We start from the raw sequence: 20,260 nt of genomic DNA on the forward strand, positions 1-20,260 counted from the left end.
CTAAGATCAAAGCAATTTTTTCTTTTGTTCTTTTCCATATATAAAGTTACGATAATCTGCAGTTCTCGTACGCTTGTAGATATTTTCATTGCTTTATATGTCTGACTTGGGGAATAAATAGCGTAACTTTAGTATATTCCCTTTAAATTTTACTACCATTAATTCTATACATTATGTCTCCGCTCATCTACTAAGTTGATGGGACGTCACGAGTTGGAAACCCAGGGGTGGTGTCTCTTGCCCCTTGCTGCAAGGGCGAAGCTAGGTGTACTCAACAGTGGGCAATGGGGACGTCAAAAGTTAGAAACCAGGGATGATGTCCCTTGCCTCTGCACCTGATCCCCCCTCCTTGCTGCAAGGGCGAAGCTAGGTGTACTCCACAGTGGGCAGAGGCGGATGGCCGACGTCTGGGGCTTGAAAAACCCTCTTTTCTCTGCCCGGCATTCCATCAGGCTGTAGTGGAGTCACCGTCGCCTGGGCATCTGCAAGCGATTCTAGCCGGTGTCGGCAATAGCACACCGCCGTAGGGCGATGTCGTTCGCTGATGGGAAGGCGGCGTGGGTCGCCAGAGGATTTTTTGGGCATCCTAAAACAACAACAGAATCTGAGATGTCGGGGCTGTCGCCGGATTGGACGATCGTCGTGGGGCGATATGCCGGCTGGATCGACCGTCGGTCACCGGCGATCTTGCCGACGCTACTGCTCCAGCCATGCCTTTTATTTTCTCTTCTTCTTCAGACATCAGACGGCAAAATCAAGCATCGTTGCCGTGGGGCGAGGTCTTTCGTCAGAGGATTGACACCGGTCGCCGGCAGGCGGCGGAAACCCTTTTCGGGTTTTCTGTTTCATTTTTATTAAGGGACCGGATCGGGTCCTGATTGAAGACCCGATAACAGATCCGATCCAAACCCATTTTGGGTGGATCGGGCCTGCTATTAATATTTGGATATGACCCGGACCCATAATGTCATCGGGTCTGGGTCTGATCCGAAAACAATCGGGTCTCCTTTTGCGTCGGGTCCGATCTGGATCCATTTTGGATTGGGTCCGATCCGAACCCATTAAAAGCCGGGTTGAACCCAGGGTCCATTTAGGACTGGGTCTAACCCAGTTTTGTTATGGTCCGGGTCGAACCCGGGGTCCATTTAGGACCGAGTCTAACCCGGTTCTGCTTCGGACCGGGTCGTACCCGGGTCCATTTAGGACCGGGTCGTACCCGGGGTCCATTTAGGACCGGGTCTAACCCGGTTCTGCTTCGGACAGGGTCGTACCCGGGGTCCATTTAGGACCGGGTCTAACCCGGTTCTGCTTCGGACCGGGTCGTACCCGGGGTCCATTTAGGACCGGTTCTAACCCGGTTCTGCTTCGGATCGGGTCCAACCCGGGGTCCGTTTTGGACCGGGTCTGACCCAGGTCTGTTTCAGACCGGGTCTAACTCGGGTCCGTTTTGGATCGGGTCCGACCCGGGTCTGTTTCGGACCGGATCTAACCCGAGTTCTGTTCAGGACGGGTCTGATCAGTATCAAGTATGGGTCGGGTCAGACCCGGATCCCATTTAAACCGGATCGGATCCATGTAAGCAGGATCTGAACACTATTAAGACTGAATCGGATCAGGAACCTGTGTATTTTGTAAGTGCTTATTTTAAACCGTATTTTATCGTTGAAATCATTTTAGAAAATCACCCAACAAGTAATAATAAACCGACTTTCCACGGATGTGGCGAGTACGGGTCGAATCCACAGGGAACGATATACACTCAGATTAAGACTAAATATTGCATTTTATTGATATTGAACTTGTTCAATTACAGAGAGTATTACATTGAAATCAAAATTGAACAAGAACAGAAAAGAAGCGCGCAGTGACTCAAGCCTGCGAACACAAGGGCATTTTCGTTAGTTTACTTGCTGCGTCAATCTATCACTGAGACAAGATGCTCTTACGACAACTTAATATCACTTGCACGATATAAGAACAAAGTTAGTAAACTATATACAGGAATGACTATTTCTAAATTAATTCTAAAATTCATCGCTACCTAATTCCTACGTAAACCGAGAAATGACCAGAGCTAACGTCCTAAATTAATTATCCTAACGCTACAATTAACTCTGGACTAATGTTAAAAACCTAATAAAACACTACAAATTGAATTAGAAAAACTACGGGAATCAACTAAGTAAATGGCCGATTTACCCTTACTGTAGTGCAAATTGGATTAAAATAGGTTTTTGCAATCAGGAAATTTGAAAGGGCAGACAAAGTCCTATTCTAAGTATTTCTCTTTTGTTCTATTTCTGACAGGCTCAAGAGTCTGTCAGACTTTACGGAATTGAAAAACTCATCCGGGAACTCCGGATACAAGCGTTTCAAGTTCTATAAAAATTCTAGAACCGCTTGACCTGAAATCTAAAATCGTGAAAAACCTAAGCTTGTGAAACGCTTAAAAGGCAAACCAAATCAACTCTGAACGAGCTGATTTTTGGTTTGCACATAGTTAACACACTACTGAATAGCATAAAACAATAATTTTGATAAAACTTTGAATATTGCACGTAAGGTAACGAGCGAAAATCAATGCAAAAACTGGATTTCTACTTCAGTACCTTATTCACTTAAATGAATGCAACGTTTACACCAGTGCTTAAAACACCTACACTTACAGCCAATTACAGTTCTAAAACTAACTAAATATTAATAAATACAACTAATTCCACTAAGGAAATAGCATCTAAGTTAACTACCTATATCACCTGTAAGAAATATACCTTAATGCTAGGGTAAAAGGGCCCAGTTAAACTAAGTTAAACCAACCTATAATTATGAATTAAACTAGTAAACTTGTTGTCGTTAACTTAACCTATTGTCATTGCTTAAGGTAACTACTTCCTTAGCCTTGAAAACGAGGAAAATTAAGTATACACTAACTACAAATTCAAGTCAAATATTGACCTAATCCTAATTAATGTTAATGTAACAATCAACTAACTCATATCTAACATGCATTGAATCAATCTAAATTAACACCTAATCCAGCCACTCCTCTAAATTACCTGACTAACAACACTTAACCGAATATTCTAACAAGGCTAAAACAGACTTAGCACCCTAATATGATACTTAATTCAAGACACACCTAAAATCGCCTAACATACAACTACATTAAAATAAGGCTAACATTCGACTTAAGCTACTTCCCTAATAACACTTAGCAAAATATCACTACCCTATGCTACGCTAACCTGCTACACACAACTAACTGGAGACAAACATGATGCCAAAACAAAAGCAACAGTCTATGTGATGCAGCCCAAAATAAAACAACACTAATTAAGATTAATACAAGAATTGACTAGCATATAAAGGAATTTCAGCATGTATGTTACACTACCACTCAAATCAACTAATTTCAAGTTCCTAAACTAAGCAACTCAATCCTAAGAACGTCCTGCATCACATTTAAACTGTTGTTAACAACTGAGAATCAACATCTTACCTTGAATGTACCGAATGCCTAAATCGGGTAGTATCCTCTACCCGGTTTTAGGTATTTGCGTGTAGCTGAAATCAAAACATGGCCTAAACGAGAGAGGACATGCTTACAAATTTTAAACATGTATGAACAAAATTAACTAAGCTACGCTAATGACCCATATGAACTGAATACCACGTCTAAAACAAAAGAGGGCTCCAACCGGCTAGAGTTGGAAATCAATGCAACCGCATAAAGAGCATAAAAAACAAACTTGAATCAATCAACCTAACTCAATCTACAGTGTGAGTCGACACACCAAAATAGAAAAACAATGACAAACAAAACATGCGATTTGGTTTTAACTAGAAGATTTGGGGAATAGAAGACGAACCATGTATAGGTCGTCCGATGAAGAAGGAGGTAGGGGGGAGCGGTTCAAGCTTCGGAAGATACGTCCACCAGGCTGCCAAAGGGGGTTGCTGCCACTGTCTACAGCTGCATGGTGCAGAGGTTGTTGCTCAAGAGGGCAGTGCCGAGAATGGAGGGCGATTCGAGCCTAGCTCGATTGGGGAAGGAAACCGGCGAGAAAAGACCGGTCTTCTTCGTGATGCAGACAACACACCCCGAAGAAGAAGCACTCCTCAATGGCTGCTTCACCTGCACAACACAACCACAGTTAGGGGTTAGCACGAACATGGAAGAAAGATAAGAAGAAGAAGAGAAAAATGAGGGAAGAGAGGGGGCGATGAGGAACAGGGTGATGCAAAGGGGGAAAACGCCATGAAAGAATGGAAGAGCAAGGAGATGAAGGTTGGAGAAGACGGATTAGAGGAGAGGGCATCTTCTGGTCTGCGCAAATCCCAAAGCAAGAACACGGTTAGGGTTTTTAAAACTCAATTTTATAAAAGAAGCTCATATTTTGGAAATTTCCAAAACGAAGTTTAAAAACAAAGTAATGGCTAGGTGCCATTTCTGAAGGGGTTTTTAGCAAATCTTTTCTAAAAATCGTGAATGGGTTGAGGTAGGTTAGATCATGGAAATTTGGCCTAGATCCAAGGCCCAGATTGCCTAATTGGATCCGTCTCTGACCCACTTCGCCCCGAGGTCTGGCCCAATGCACTGTAAATGTGATATCTCTCTCGTTTTAAGTCCGATTCGAACAAAACTCGAACCGTAGCTCAATGACATCTATATGCACCTAAGTGTGGGTTATAAACCTATAAATGATGCATTTATATAATAAAAATATATTATATTTATGCATAATTAATGCATCATCACCTATGTACCATGTTGGTTAAAGTTCAACAAAGATCTTTTTTTTTTCATGACGATGAAACTCCTCAATGGTTATACACATTTTGGGGTTGCTAGATTCCTTCATTTTATATGCGTTTTACCCTTGATGAACAATCTAAGTTGCCATTTGAAGTGCACAAAACATCTACTAATTGGTTATAGTGTATGTCATGCAGTTTTTTATTATATATATATATATATATATATATATATATATATATATATATATATATATATATATATAGTATGCTTCTGTGGTAAATCATGGATATTTGACTAATGATAGCTGTAATTCTCTAATGAGTTGGTAATGTTGAATACCCTAGCATAAATTAAATAATTAAAACATGGGTGCCAATTCTCATTTCCTATGTTCATGTTACTTTAATTATCTACTTGAAAATACTCCTTTTATACATGATTTGATCTAGTACAACTCTTTTGTGTTAATCATCTAATTAATTTCTCTTTGGAGTCAACTGAGGAGTTTATCTGCATGGAATTCCGGTTTACTCTACGAGATGGTGGAATGCGTGCAACTTTCCAGCTAGTGCATATGGTGCTCATGGTAATTCACCTTTCCAGCAGAAGAATGTTGGTAGAATGAAGATTTATTCAAGATAAGGGAAGTTCAGGTAATCAGCTAGGATTTTCTCTCTTTGTATCGTGGTCTGTCACCTTTCTGTTTCATCATGTTTGGTCTCTTCTTCAATACGAATTCTGTATATTCCAAAGTTCCATGTACAGATTCCTAATAAGCTCCAATTCCGCAACAGGCAGATGACAAACTGGTAGCCCAGTGTGAGCTAGAAAATGGAAAAGGAAATGGAGATGGTAATGGAGTCAAACAACTTAAGTTGAATATTTCGTTACCACTGGAAAAAACTTCAGTTGGAAATTTAGCACAAGCTTATGGAACATTAGATGAAAAGATATGTTGGAATATGATGTGCATGCACATGGATTCACACACACATAAAGAAAGAAAGAAAACTTTAGATATTCTCTTTCTTTTTTTCCCTTATAATTTTTTTCAATCTGATTTAAGTGAATTGTCAAATCTCATCATCTAAGATTGGATGAACTATGTAAAACTTTGAAAAGGCATAAGGCTTCCAAGTTGACAAATATCATATACCTCTTATTGTCACTGAGAAATATTGAAAGATGTAGCCCTTATAAAATATGTTCAAAAGACAAGATATGAATATTGATATTTTTAAATCAGTGGTAGGCGGAGATATTCATTTCTTGTAATGGCACAACTTTGTGTACATATGTCAATCTAAAATATTAATTTTCTGCATCACTTGTTTTGCAGCTCTCATGTGATCTTGGTCTAAGTAATCAAGGTATTGTTTGAGTGTTTGGAAGGGGAAGATAGTGCCTGGTATAAATTCATTGTGAAGTTCTTGCATCATATATAATTTTGTTCCTCAAGCGATTATGCAGGTTACTGGGTGGATTCTGTAGTGAAAAATATCCAAAAAATAGCATAGTATGAAAAAATCTCATTTTTTAAATATTTTAAGCATATATTTTCTATATTTTTTGTTTCTTTTATATTTTAAAAATTTCTAAAACTTATTTCTTTATATTTTTGCAAGAAAAATCATGCAAAACTATTGTTTTTTTATCTTTTTTCTTATTATTTATATATTTTCAATCTATTTAAACACTCGATATCAAATAGTAGTTAGTTTTCTCCATTCAGAATTCAAATAGAATTTTCCGTTGAACATCTCAGGTGAAAAAAATAGTGAGAAATAAAACACTAAACTTAGTATATTAGACCCTATGCTCATGGAGAAGCACCTTACTCAGACACCACAAAATTGACATGTCACACCAGTTAACCAACTGAATTTTTAATATATATATATATAACAATAATAAGACTCAATCAAAGTTGTCGAGCCTGATTCAGAGTTTTTTTCCTTACAGGAGGGGGGTACGGGGGTTCCCCCCGGTGCGCCTCATTTGATTCAGAATTTTTAATTTTTGGTCAAATAAGAACTTTGACCCTCATTTGATTAAAAAATTCAGGGCGTGTACGCCTCAAGGCGTATGAGACGCATGCCTTGAGACTTTTTTTTTTAAATTTTGCGACGGATTCATGACATCGCTAATATTCAGCGATGAATTTTCGATGGTTTGCGATGGATTATATTCCATCGCTAATTCTGCAGCTATTTTAGCGACGGCATATAATCCATCGTAAACCCAAATTGGTGCTTATTTTGCGACGGACTCGCGACGAACATGATCCGTCTCTAATCCGTCGTAAATTAGCGATGAAAGTAGCAACAAATAAGTTTTGTCGCTAATTAGTGATCAGGATTATGCGACACACGATATCCATCTCTAAATTATTTAGCGACGGATATCGTCCGTTGTTAATCCACATTTTTCTTGTAGTGTTTTTTATCCAGCGATCCGGGCCAAGTCAACCGAGTCATTGGGTTGACCCAATGAGTTTTAAACTATGATCTATTCTAAAACTATAACATCTCCTGCTGAGGTGGGCCACGTAAGGCAGGGTGATCGTTTTCCTTGCTTCGGCCAGAGTTCCTCATCATAAAATGAAAAAAGAAAACTATAACATGCCGTGCGTTTACATTCTTCAAAGCCCACGGTTGGCCACCTTAAAAGGGGATGGATGGTTTCATCAATTCCCAACTTCAAATTTTTCCTTGAGATGACCACACCAAACGCTCCTCTTCTTCTTCCTTTCTTCTTCCTCTTGGCCCTCCATTGCTGTCTCTCTGATGCGGCAAACAAGTCAGCGATACCGGTGAACGTTGGATTGATCCTTGATTTCAGGTTTTTGGTGGGGAAGATCAGCAATTCTTGCATATCCATCGCCCTCCAAGACTTCTACACCACTCAGAACCACAGCAAGAGATTGGTTATTCACACTAGCCCCAACGAAACAGATGTTGTTGGAGCCGCATCGGCTGGTATGTGATATTGGTTGAAATTATTTATCATCAATGTCTTTCTATGACAGCAGATCCAATGTTCGGGCACGAGTACTTAACAAAGTACTCTGATGACACAAAGCAAACAAAATCGCTGCATGAAAAAGCAAAAAACAGGAGCAGATTCAGTGATCGGCCGAAAGGTACTCGGCCCAATCGCTGGCAGGACCTGCCCCCTCCTTGAAAAGGGGAAGGGGGCGTGGCTGTCAGTGATTGGACCGAGTACTTCGTAAGGTATTCGGTCCAATCACTGTAATATATGTGTCTCGCGCAACCCAATGGTAGGAGTAGCTGATGCAGGTCACGTTGTGTTGAGACGTTGTAGGTTCAAAACCCAATGGTATAGTTGTATAACTGGTAGGGGTTCGCTTCTCGTGAAAATTGCTGCAATAATGCATCGTGACCAGTGATTTTTCATGCAAAGTACTCAGCCCGATCATTGGATCTGCTCTCTCTTCTACTTTCTCCTTGTTACTGTGGATAGGTGAAAATGATATTAAAACTAAGTGCCTTTAATCCCCTTTTTTTTCTATGTTAGCTATCGATCTATTGAAGAATGCGGAGGTGGAAGCCATCATAGGACCACAGAGATCAGGAGATGCAGAGTTCGTCGCCCAATTGGGAGATAGCACCCAAGTTCCCATCATTTCCTTCTCTGCTACAAGCCCTTCGTTGTCATCAACTAAGACTCCTTACTTCATACGGACTGCTGAGATCGATTCGTCCCAAGTAGATGCAATCGTTGAGATGATTAAAGCGTATGGATGGCAACAAGTGGTACCCGTCTACGAAGACTCGAATTTCGGGATGGGGATGATCCCGTTCTTAACCGATGCGCTTCATCAGATTGGTGTCGCAGTTCCTTACAGGACTCTTCTTCCACCTTCAGCCACCAATGACTTCGTCAAGGAGGAACTCAACAAGCTTGCTTCAATGCAGACCCGGGTCTTTGTTGTGCACTTGCCTTCTGCTCTTGGTGCCAAGTTCTTCACTTTAGTAGATAACAGTGGCATGATGAGTGAAGACTATGTCTGGATCATCACAAACTCACTAGGGAATCTGTTGGGCTCCATGAATGCTTCGGTGATAGCATCCATGAGAGGTGTCATTGGAGTGAAAACATATTTCCCCCCATCGAAAGCCTTGAGAGATTTCACAGAGAGATGGAGGCGTAGATTCCGAGCGGACAATCCTGCAATCGAAGCTCCACCAGAACTCAACGTGTTCGGGGTATGGGCCTATGATACAGCATATGCACCGGCTCTTGCAGTAGAGAAAGCCAATGGTGCTGGAAATTCCAAGTTCCTCAATCCAAACAGGACTGGGGATTCGATCGGCCTTTCGACGTTGGGGATCTCCCCTTCGGGTCCGAAACTGCTGGAAGCAGTGCTGGGGACTAGATTCAGAGGATTGAGTGGTGAATTCCAGCTTGTAGATGGTCAGCTACAGACTAGAATTTTCCAAATTATCAATGTCATGGAGAAGGGAGCAAGAGAGATTGGATTTTGGAGTCCGGATGTTGGACTCTCACAAAGTTTGAGCCCGCAGAACACGAATACGATCACAAACTATTCAGGACCAGGCAGTGTTCTTAAATCCATCGTCTGGCCCGGTGGCACCACTGATGTTCCAAGAGGTTGGATGATTCCATCAAAGGGGAAGAGGTTGAGAATTGGAGTTCCAGTGAAAAATGGTTACAGAGAGTTTGTGGGAGTGAGAAGGGATCCAGTAACTAATGAGACCAAGGTAGAAGGATACTCCATAGACGTGTTCAAGGCAGTATTGAAGTTCCTGAATTACTCACTTCCCTACGAGTTCTTCCCCTTTGAGAATGCTGAAGGAAGGATGGCTGGAAGCTACAATGATCTCATATACCAAGTCTACCTTCAGGTCAGTTTGTGATCCTCTGTGTATTCGTTTTTAAATTTTTCTTCTTGGAAAAAAGTTCATTGCTAGTTTACAAGACCATGAAAAAATTAGCATTCTTGTTTACGTGCATCATGAAAAAACCACCACAATTGTCTAGGTGACTCAAGTTCCTTCTTCCCTTATTTAATTCGGCGAGATTGCAAAATGCAAAACTTTATAGAGAGACCTCGCAGGATCGTCTAAGTGGTTAGGGTGAACGTTGAGGTGTTTGGAGGCCTCAGACGTCATGAGCTCGATTCCTTTAGGATCAAACTGACAACAGGTATGGAGCAGCACCTCTCTTAGAGTTTACCATTTGAAGGTGCGACCAATTAAGGCCTTATGCCGTTGTGTTTTTCCTCATTATTTTCTTTTTGATGACGAAGGAACCCTCACCAAGAACCGAGTTACTTAATGGGCTCGCCTCCCTGCAAGGTATAACTTCGGATTAAGGATACAACCACCCAGCCCCAAGTGCCCCAACTGTGATAGGGGGATTTGATCATGGGCCTTCAGCTTGACACAGGATCCGCTGATCACTTGGGTAACCATCAATAACGTGGAAGCTGCTGGGCTCGGTGATGTAATCACTATTTTATAAATAAATAAACAAACAAGCAGATGGAGAAAGTTAGTGCATTTAAAATTCAAAGGTCAAATCTAGAATAAATACCCGTTTAACAGGATCCCCACCGTGTAATACTAGCACAGTGGTGCCACTAGCTAGCTGCCCCACATGCATCGGTCCCATTCAACTTGCTTAGTCTTAACCTTGCGTTTAATGTCATCTAGCACCACCTATGCTTCCCCCTCCATATTCTAATATCAACATGAATATATTACTAGCTGTCCTATCTTGATAATTAAGCCTGATCTTATCTTTATCATGTCCTCTTTTTTTCTCTAGTCTAATTATCTTACGTACAATATTTGACTATGTGCCCATGACAAGAAACATTCAAAAGAATTAAAATTAGCCCAATTTTACCCCGTGCTCTTTTATTTTCTCTTTTTATATATAAGTTCAAGTATATTCCCCCCAAAAAATGGCACTTTTATATATAGGGCCCTAACATATAGCATAATTATTTCTAACCACCTCAATTTCAAATATTTAAGATAAACGTAACCTTTCAAGACATTTATCAGATGATTGTTTTAATTGCTTTTTCTCTTTGCAACTACTTATTTACCCTTAGGTATAACTGCAAAGATTTAAAGAAAAGAAATTTTAAAATTGCTATTAATTTTAAAATTTTAGCTTGATTTGGTTGAACAAGAAAGCAGCTTGAACAGTCATTTGAGATTTTTTTTTTTTAAAGGACAAGGGTCTGTCTTAAATATTTGAAACCTGAGGTGTCCACTAAACATAAATCTGCCATTCATAGGTGCCTATATATAAATTACCCAAAAGAAAAAAAGAATTATTTGTAACTATCGTGTCCTAACCGTCCATCCAGGAGATAGATGGTTAAAGAACTCATAATGGACCTCTCTTATTCTGTATATATATATTATTTGTTGTGAAGCAGAAGTACGATGCAGTGGTGGGAGACACAACCATAACGGCCAAACGATCCAAATTTGTGGACTTCACATTGCCCTATTCCGAGTCTGGTGTGTCCATGATCGTGCCGGTGAAGCCCAACAAGAAGAACGCTTGGGTGTTCCTTAAGCCTATGACCTTGGAGCTGTGGTTGACCACTGGAGCTTTCTTGGTGTTGACTGGGCTTGTGGTGTGGGCTTTGGAGCGTTGGAAGGGTGGGTCCGAGTTTGAAGGCCCACTTGGCGAACAGATGGGCTTGGTCTTTCATTTCATCTTCTCAACATTGGTCTTTGCACACAGTAAGTTTCCTTCGCTCACTTGTAGAGATGTCAAATTAATGATCGGATTCTGTCTGATATCGGATCTAATTAGCCTTGGTTTTTGTCCCCACAGATCAAAGACTTGCCAGCAATCTATCTCGTGTTGTGATCATAATTTGGGTGTTCGTGGTATTGATTCTTACATCAAGCTATACAGCTAGCTTGACCTCAATGCTCACGGTGCAACAACTAGAACCCTCTGTTACAGACCTTCAATCCCTAATTAAGAATGGGGACTACATCGGCTACCGAAATGGGTCGTTTGTGCTACAGTTGCTGAAGCGATTGAATGTTGATGAGTCGAGGATTAGGGCATACACCAAGCCCGAGGATTTCCCCGAAGCCTTCTCCAAAGGAAGCAGCAATGGAGGGGTGGCTGCCGTCTTTGATGAAATTCCATATAACAAGATCTTCCTTGCAAGGCATGGTGACGACTACACTACGGTTGGCCCTATTTACAAAACCGGTGGATTCGCATTCGTAAGCATGCTGTCTGTAGTTTCTTTTTCTTTAGCTTTGTTTTTTCTATATTTTAGTTTTGTTTTCTACTTGTTCGGTTCATGGGTTCAACATTTTGTTGATCTTCATGAGTATTAATGTTGATCTTCTTTCGTCTCTCTCTCTCTCTCTCTCTCTCTCTCTCTCTCTCTCTCTCTCTCTCTCTCTCTCTCTCAACCATTATTACTTTCACAAGGACCCCCAATGGTGTGCTGAGTATTAAACTGTTTCAGGCATTTCCACGAGGATCGCCGTTGGTCCCAGACATTTCCCGGGCAATTTTGAACGTTACGGAGGGAGAACAAATGATAGAGATAGAGAAAACGTGGATCAGCAATCAAACTACCACTGCAGATCCAGCAAGCTCAGGCAGTCTGTCCCTCTCCAGCTTCTGGGGTCTCTTCCTTATAACTGGAACGGCTTCAGCAGGCGCTCTTATTGTCTTCGTCCTTTCCTTCTTATGGCAATACAAGAGTAAAGAGATGCATCCCTCAGATGACCAATCGAAGCAAAAGCACATGTGGCAGAAACTTTTAGACATTTTTAGTCATTTTGACGAGAAAGATCTCACCTCCCTCACCTTCAGGCATGTGGTGAAGGAAGGGGAGGAAGAAAAAGTTGGTGCTAGTGAGGGTCAATCCTACAAGCAAAGCCCAATTAGCACAGATGCAGGGTCCAGAGCACATGAAGATGACAACTCCTTGGAGCAAGACGTTTCGATTCGTAGCCATTCACCAGATCATGAAATTGTTCCTGCAAACTGAAAAATCCGTTTTTCCTCTGCCTGCATGGACTGTAATCAGCAATAATGCAAGAGAAAAACCTGCATTGAATTAGGATTTTTCCAATCTGTATATTTTTCTGTTTTTGCTGCACAAATGGCAAGCCACTCACTTTAGAGAGTCCTCTTTGTAAATCTATAATTAGTAATCTAGTCCTCATTTTTCTTATTTGCATTGAACGTCTGTCTTGCTTATCAATTGAATGAATGAGTAGTAATTCTCATCGAGCTGCATTTGACCGGGTGCATAGTCCGCATATGTGCGTAGAGCAATGAATTCATACTAAGTTTTGCTCATCATTTGGATCTGACTACACACTCAGATATACTGCACAAGCTTCAGACTCAGATTCAGATCAAGTAGAATCCAGCCCATATCAAAAGCAATATCACATTTGGACATCTCTCTCAAAGACCAGTAAAAGGCAAAGGTAAGATTCTCATGCAATTGAAGAATGAAAGTCAAGAATACATTTCAGATGTTTATTATGTTTTCTACATGAAGAACAACATTCTAAGCTTTGGACTACTCTTGGAAAAGGGATTTGACATTTACCTTGAATATTCAAAATGATATGGTCAATTGTCTTAAGTCTATTATAAATGACAAGTCATGATTATGGCACTTCCGTTCTTAATTTTGGTGGATTGAAAACTTTGGCAAGATTGAATATGGTGAAGGTTTCTTTCACTTTTTTTTCAGGGATTTGACATCCATTCGGTGGTGGTTCACACCAAACAGGGCCTAAGTGTGAACCACCACCGAATGGATGTTTTTAAGGTTTCTCACTTTTTTTTGTCACATCTGACTACAGATGTCGTCAATATGACTGATCGTATAGGAATTAACTCTTGGATCATTTGATCCAAACATGAGGATAGGCTTTTATAGGGAATGAAAATCAACGGCCCAAAGCTCAAAAATATAATTTTTTGTAAATAAACACAATCCAAGTATCAATTGGTAGCAAATTTACCAAGCCAAATATATACGGAGTAGGATTTGTTGAGAACACACTGAAACTCCATGTTTTTTTTATAGGCAAGCTGGGGTTAGGCAGACCCCACCTGTTATACATCATACCATTGGGATTTGAACTTGCAACATCCCAACACAAGGTGACGTGCACTAACAGCTCCTACCAAACACCCTGAAAACCAAGTTTGCTCTTCATCCATACATTTTTTTTTGAGAGAAAGGCAATAAAAGACATCCACACCTCATTTTTGTAAGCACCTATTTGCAATCCCACACACAAATTTGTACGTACGTATGTATGTATGTTATGCTTATCTAGAATCATATCATTTCTTTGTTGTAAGTTTTCCCCAAAAGGATCTCCCTTTGTATGTATGTATGTTATGCTTATTTCGAATGATATCATTTTTTTGTTCTATCGCATGCTATGCTATCATCGCACATCACCGATCAAGCGAATGCATACTGTGCGCCCCTACACTCGATGTATTTTTCACTCAGTATAACTCTGCATTGCGCATGTCTTATTCTGAAAGATCTGCCCAGGATATTTCTTCCACCCAAAACCACCCAAGATCTGCCCAGGATACTGGTACAGGTAAGAACACAATCTTCACTGATATGTCAGTTTTTCCTTGTACATATCTTTGGTTTACTCTTTTTCTTCAGCCTACTCAACTTGTTCTGGTTTACATCCATCATCGTCGTAACCTGTAACACGCCAAAACTCATTCTGTAACGCACCTTTGATCACTTAGATAAGTCAGTAGTTAACACGCTAGCTTAATTGTTTTGTCTTAATTACTCCTTCGGGTATGCGAAAAAACCTTGCAACTATGAAAAATACCGTCATCATTTATTATTCTATGTTATGTGATAACCGGGGTACCTATAGACCGAGTAAACCTCATGTGGGTAGCCCATGGCTGAGAGAAAACCTTACATAGGTAACAAATTGCAATCTACACTACTGCAGTAGCTGAGGTACCTCAAAAGGTAACCTCGACCTCCCTAACTCTGAGTGACTGGAGGTCAAAGGACGCCTTTGCTCCTTAAAACGTGTCATAAAATCGATCGGTCACTCAGGGTTGTACCACCCACCCTCTCTAAGGTGAACCATTTTATGAATGAACAACATGACGGTTTATCTTTTTAGGGCTTCAGTTAGTGACTTTTTTTTATTCGGAGGTACTTAGGCCCAAGTGGTCTTGTGTTCTCCACAGGGCAACACGAACAACACAACAAGGTCTAGCATGCCCATTCACGTGCTCTAGCACAACAAAGCTAAGTGAAGCACTTTGCCGGTGAAGGCGACATCAACATTCATCATTTAGGAGTGTATGACATTCTTAAACAAGTGAGCTTGACTCACGAGGCGGGGTCATCGCTCACACATAACTCGCCATGGAGTTTACAACATACAACAAGTCTCAAAAGATAATTATACCTCTACAATTTGCCCCAAGTCCCCTTTGCATTTTTTGGACGAATCAAGTGTCAAGTGGCCATTATGTGTCAAGTGTGAACGCATAAGAATCCATTTAAGCATTCATTGCATTGCTAGGAAACATCGTTAAATATAAGACACTTGATTTATAAACATGCTCAATTCAAAATATTTTAGTTCAGTGACATGATGTGCCTATGTTCATGTAAAACTATCATCAGGCATGATGTCATATATATTTCCATGATTCAAATGCACACACTACATTATTTTTTAGCAAGTCATGTTCATTTTATGCATGCCTCTATAGCCAATGCGCATATGTATCACGCTTGTGTGAGATGTGCATGTGTTATAGTGTAATTCATAAGACATGTGAAAATTTACAAAACTTAAATCATCATGCTTATCATATAAAATTCATAACCGTGCCAAATAGTGTGCTTCATTAAGTATAATGTGAAACCTCACAATATTTGAATATCATGCATACAATAGTAATTTCACAGTCGTGTCGAGTGGTGTAGTGTTATGTCATAATCAAGCATGTTGTAAAAAGAATGTTGTTTCATTAACACCACTCTATTGCCCTTACCTGAGCCATGTGCATGTGTTGTATTTCAATTCCATCAAGCAAATTTTTGACAATTCCTTAAACGTACTAAAGTATGAATTGTACCAACTAAGCATGTCACATACGTTACATATCAAGATCGTGCCAATATGTGTAAGTATGGAATGTAGCTTAGTAACAAAATTTCGTTGCACATACAACCATAACGTTTTCATACAATTCTGAAATCATTCTACAATATACTATCGCATTTGCTATTGCAAATTGGCAAGGAATAGCAGCAAGCATAGTGTTTCCACCCAACCCACTTAAAACGCAACGAGTGCCCAAGCCATGGGTAGCATGCATCTCCTGCAAGTTGCTGCCACAGTGGCTTGGAGGAAGACCATCCTAACCCTCTTACTCGCAGCTCACAAAAAGACTAAGAAGATACCACACCACCCATCAGTTGCAGCAAGGAGGGGTTGCAACCTGACTGCAGGGTAGGATGCCCACTAGGGTACCCTGCTGCAAGCCAACACCTGCCACTCACCTTGCTGCCAGCTACAGCCAAAGGGAGCAACCAGCAGGGTCGACATGTTGTCAGCCTGCTACACCGCATGCAGCCATCATGCGGCAGCCAAGGCTGATCCCTACCAGGTGCAAGGAATGAAAGGGGAAAGCCCAGGTCTGGTCCGATAGGTCCAAACCTGGACCAGTTATATTAAGCCCCCATTAGGGTCTAAAAATGAAGAGCTCAGACCCAGTGTGGCTCTGCCACACCCACCATGTGATGCAGATCTGTTGCGCAAGAGCACAGATTGTTGTCGCAAAACTCAACGGGTGGGCACCGAACTGCAGAAGTGACGGTTCGGTCCACTGTGGTTTGCATGCCATATGGGTGGGCCGAGCAGTGCCAAGATGCAGTCACAACAAGGCAGACTTCCAACTTGGTCAGTATGCAGACCAGCTGGTCCGTGCTCACCCGCTCAGCCAAAACAAGCTAAAAAGAAATATATAGAAACCTATATTTTGTGCATGAATACCGTATGTATATATATATATTCAAGTTTGCTATTTATTCACGTTGGCAATCCTTAAGTGTGAGCACAGCCCCTGGGTGCTGGGCTGCTCTAGGGTCGGCATGTTGCTGCACCCAACTCGGCCTAGCCGAGTGGTGCATCTACCATGCGGCATCCATTCGACGACAACAAAGAGTGTGTTCGGGTCTGATCTGAATGGAATCAAACCAGGGCATGCTGGTCTGGACAGACTGACCAGGTCTGAACCACGTGGTTCAGACCCTGGTTTGGGTCTCCCAACTGATGCTCAAAACCTGGAAACAAAAAGAACCCACTATGTGCTATATATATTTTGTAAGATGGGGTGTCGAAAATGGCAACCCTTGCTCTCGAAGTTATGAGAGTGTGTTCCAACCACCCCACCTAGTTTTGCTCCATATGCTTGGGACCCACATGACCACAGAGAGGCCGTGGTGTGGGTCGAAACAAAAAGTAAAGAAAATATACAACAAGAAGAAATGATTGTGCGTGTCTGAGTCAATACTATGTGATAGCCTACAATGAAAAGGATGCAACCATTAACATTTCTAATCCACCGAATCTACCATGCATTTCATAAAATGCAATGGAGGATACTCGGTTTCATGCTTGCACATAGAAATACATTTTTTTTCAAAACCAAAATGGAGGTTGTAGAAAATTCTCACCTCTATCGGATTTCCGACAACAAGGAGAGGAGAAAATGCTGACTCCCTAGCTTGGATTGTATGGGTGAAGTTCCAAAATTCGGTACCCACTCCTACACAAAGGCAAAGGGGGAGAGGTCGGTCCTCACAAGGCTCCCACATTTTTTTTCTTTTTTTGAGAGAGAGAGGAGAAGAGAGAGAGGGAGAGAAAATGAGACATCTCTCTCTTCTTTAAGTTTAAATAGGTAGGGTTTTTTAAATGAATAGCTAGGATTAAAAGTTGAAGATCAAGGGATTAGAAGGGGTTTTACACCCTTCTAGGCGTTGGCATAGTTGAAATTCCTTTGCATTATGGCCCACTAGCCCCATTCATGCCCCTCTTTTTGAATTTATTTTGAACACCTTTCAAAAATACCACTCCATAAAGCCCTACACGCTTTTTTAAGATGGGAGTTTTTTCAAGAATGCCATAGAGATGTTGTCACTTGTGGCCAAAGAGCCTACTACCTTTTTTTGAAAACCAAGGGAATTACAGCTGAGCCACCGCTCAGCTGGTCAAAAATGCCCAGCTAGGAATCCCTCACGTGGGTTGTGCCCAGAGAGCCCTAGCTAGGGTCTAGGTTCGAGCTTTCCGAGTCAAGTCCAAACAAACCAACAAATTTTTAAATTTTGTTTTCTTTAATTTTACACTTAGTTTTTTTTTAAATGTTCTTTCTAAGTTCTGGTAAAACTCACAATTTCTTTGAAAACACTTTCTTTGCCAAATTGTGTAGGATGAAATGGTTTTAATCATATAAGAATCTTCAATGGTACAATTTAAAATAATTTTATGCATTTTGAATTAAAAACTTAAGGAATCAATATGATATCATTACGAGGTATATATATATGTATATATACATTCATTTTAGGGTTTCCTATATATATATACACTTATGCATAGATCCACATAAATATCTTTTGAAATTTCATCATGTATTGAATTTTTCTTAAAAAAAATCATGGGTCTTACATCCTACCCTCCTTAAAAAGATTTTTTTCTGCAAAATCACAAACATCAATCATCAAAGAGATCAGGGTATTTCTCCCTCATATTCGCTTCAGGCTCCCATGTGCATTCTTCGATGCCATGGTGTTGTCAACACACTTTAACCAATAGAATAGTCTTGGTACGCAAAACATGATCTCGAGGATCAACAATCTCGATAGGCTTCTCGGTTATTGTCAGGTCCTCTTGAACTTCCACGTTCTCATATCGGCCGAAGTGTGATGGATTAGGAATGTACTTAATATCGACACATGAAAAATATTATGAATCTGAACATATTGCTGAGGTAGCTCAACCCAATATGTTGCTTCTCTGATCTATTCTAGCATCTTGAACGATCTGACGTATCTGGGACTCAATTTTTCTTTTTTTTCGAAACAAAAAATACTCTTTGTTGGTGACACGTTCATGAAAACCATGTCGCTAACATCAAAATGAAGCTTTTGTCGCCTCTTATCGGCATAACTCTTTTGTCTATCTTGAGCTGCCTTCAAACATTCTTGAATCTTCTACACTTGTTGAGTGTAGTGCTGAAGAACAATCGACGATTCGTTAGATCTATCATTGATATCGTTCCAATATGACAGTGATCGGCAAGGTCTCTCGTACAAAGCTTCGTACGGAGCCATCCCGATATTAGCATGATAACTGTTATTATAGGGAAACTCAACTAAACACAAGTGTGAATCACACTCACATTTCCAATCTGGCATACAAGCTTGCAACATATTTTCTAACGTCTGATGTGTTCTTTCTGACTATACATCAGTATGAGGATGGAAGGCAGTACTGAAGTTCAACCTTTTCCTCAGAGTTGACTGCAATTGTCCCCAAAGTCATAACGTGAATCTGGGATCATAGTCCAAAATAATCGATATTGGTACACCATATAGCCATATGATCTTTCGGATATACAAGTCGGCTAAACTTTTAAGTGATTGACTGATCCAGATAGGTAAGAAATGAATAGACTTGGTGAGTCTGTTTACAATTACCCAAATCGCATCATGCTTTTGTTTGGTTCGCGGCAAACCTACCACGAAATTTATAGTAACATCTTCCTATTTCTATTGAAGAATCTTGATACTCTGCATGGAACCTCCGGAACGCTGGTGCTCAATCTTGATTTGCTGACAAGTCAAATACCTCGATATGTATGCTGCTACTTTTCACTTTATACCATTCCACCAATACTTTCGTTGAAGATCCTTGAACATTTTAGTACCACTAGGATTAACAGTGTACTTAGACAGATGAGCCTCATCAAGAATATCTTTCTTCAAGTTAGGGTTATATGGCACCCAAAGTCGATGCTTCATACGGATACTACTGTCATCATCAATGTGAAAAGCTGAGCCGTCTTCATGTGCTCGAGCTACGAACTTCTCATAAAGTGCATCTTGCTTCTGTGCCTTGACGATCTTGGGCAAAAACTATGATTGAATAGTCAAACCAGACAATCGGATAGTTCTGCCTCCAAGCAAAAATAGCTTCCAAGTCACGAAATCTTCGATCAACTTCTCGTTCCACACAAGACTAGCCAGAACACTGCTCGATCTGCCACGACATTCGCCTTACCAGGGTGGTAAGACAACGTGAACTCATAATCTTTGATAAACTCGAGCTAACGACGTTATCTCATATTTAATTCCTTTTGGGAAAATAAATACTTGAGACTCTTGTGTTCAAAAAAGACCTCAAACGTATCTTCGTA

General features: G+C 40.6%; 1 protein-coding gene across 1 annotated transcript; it reads left to right on the top strand.

Annotated features, from left to right (window-relative positions):
• Positions 1-531: 531 nt before the first annotated feature.
• LOC149838757 (glutamate receptor 2.2-like) lies at positions 532-11,641 on the top strand. Its single transcript, XM_090008310.1, has 6 exons — positions 532-779; positions 7,601-7,737; positions 7,788-7,901; positions 8,297-9,648; positions 11,199-11,471; positions 11,606-11,641. The coding sequence occupies exons 1-6, from the start codon at positions 532-534 to the stop codon at positions 11,639-11,641; spliced, it is 2,160 nt and encodes a 719-aa protein (XP_089864436.1).
• The last annotated feature ends 8,619 nt before the right edge of the window (positions 11,642-20,260 follow it).

The sequence above is a fragment of the Nuphar pumila genome, chromosome 5, assembly GCF_984573655.1.
Source record: "Nuphar pumila chromosome 5, dmNupPumi1.hap1.1, whole genome shotgun sequence".
Classification (NCBI taxonomy): domain Eukaryota; kingdom Viridiplantae; phylum Streptophyta; class Magnoliopsida; order Nymphaeales; family Nymphaeaceae; genus Nuphar; species Nuphar pumila.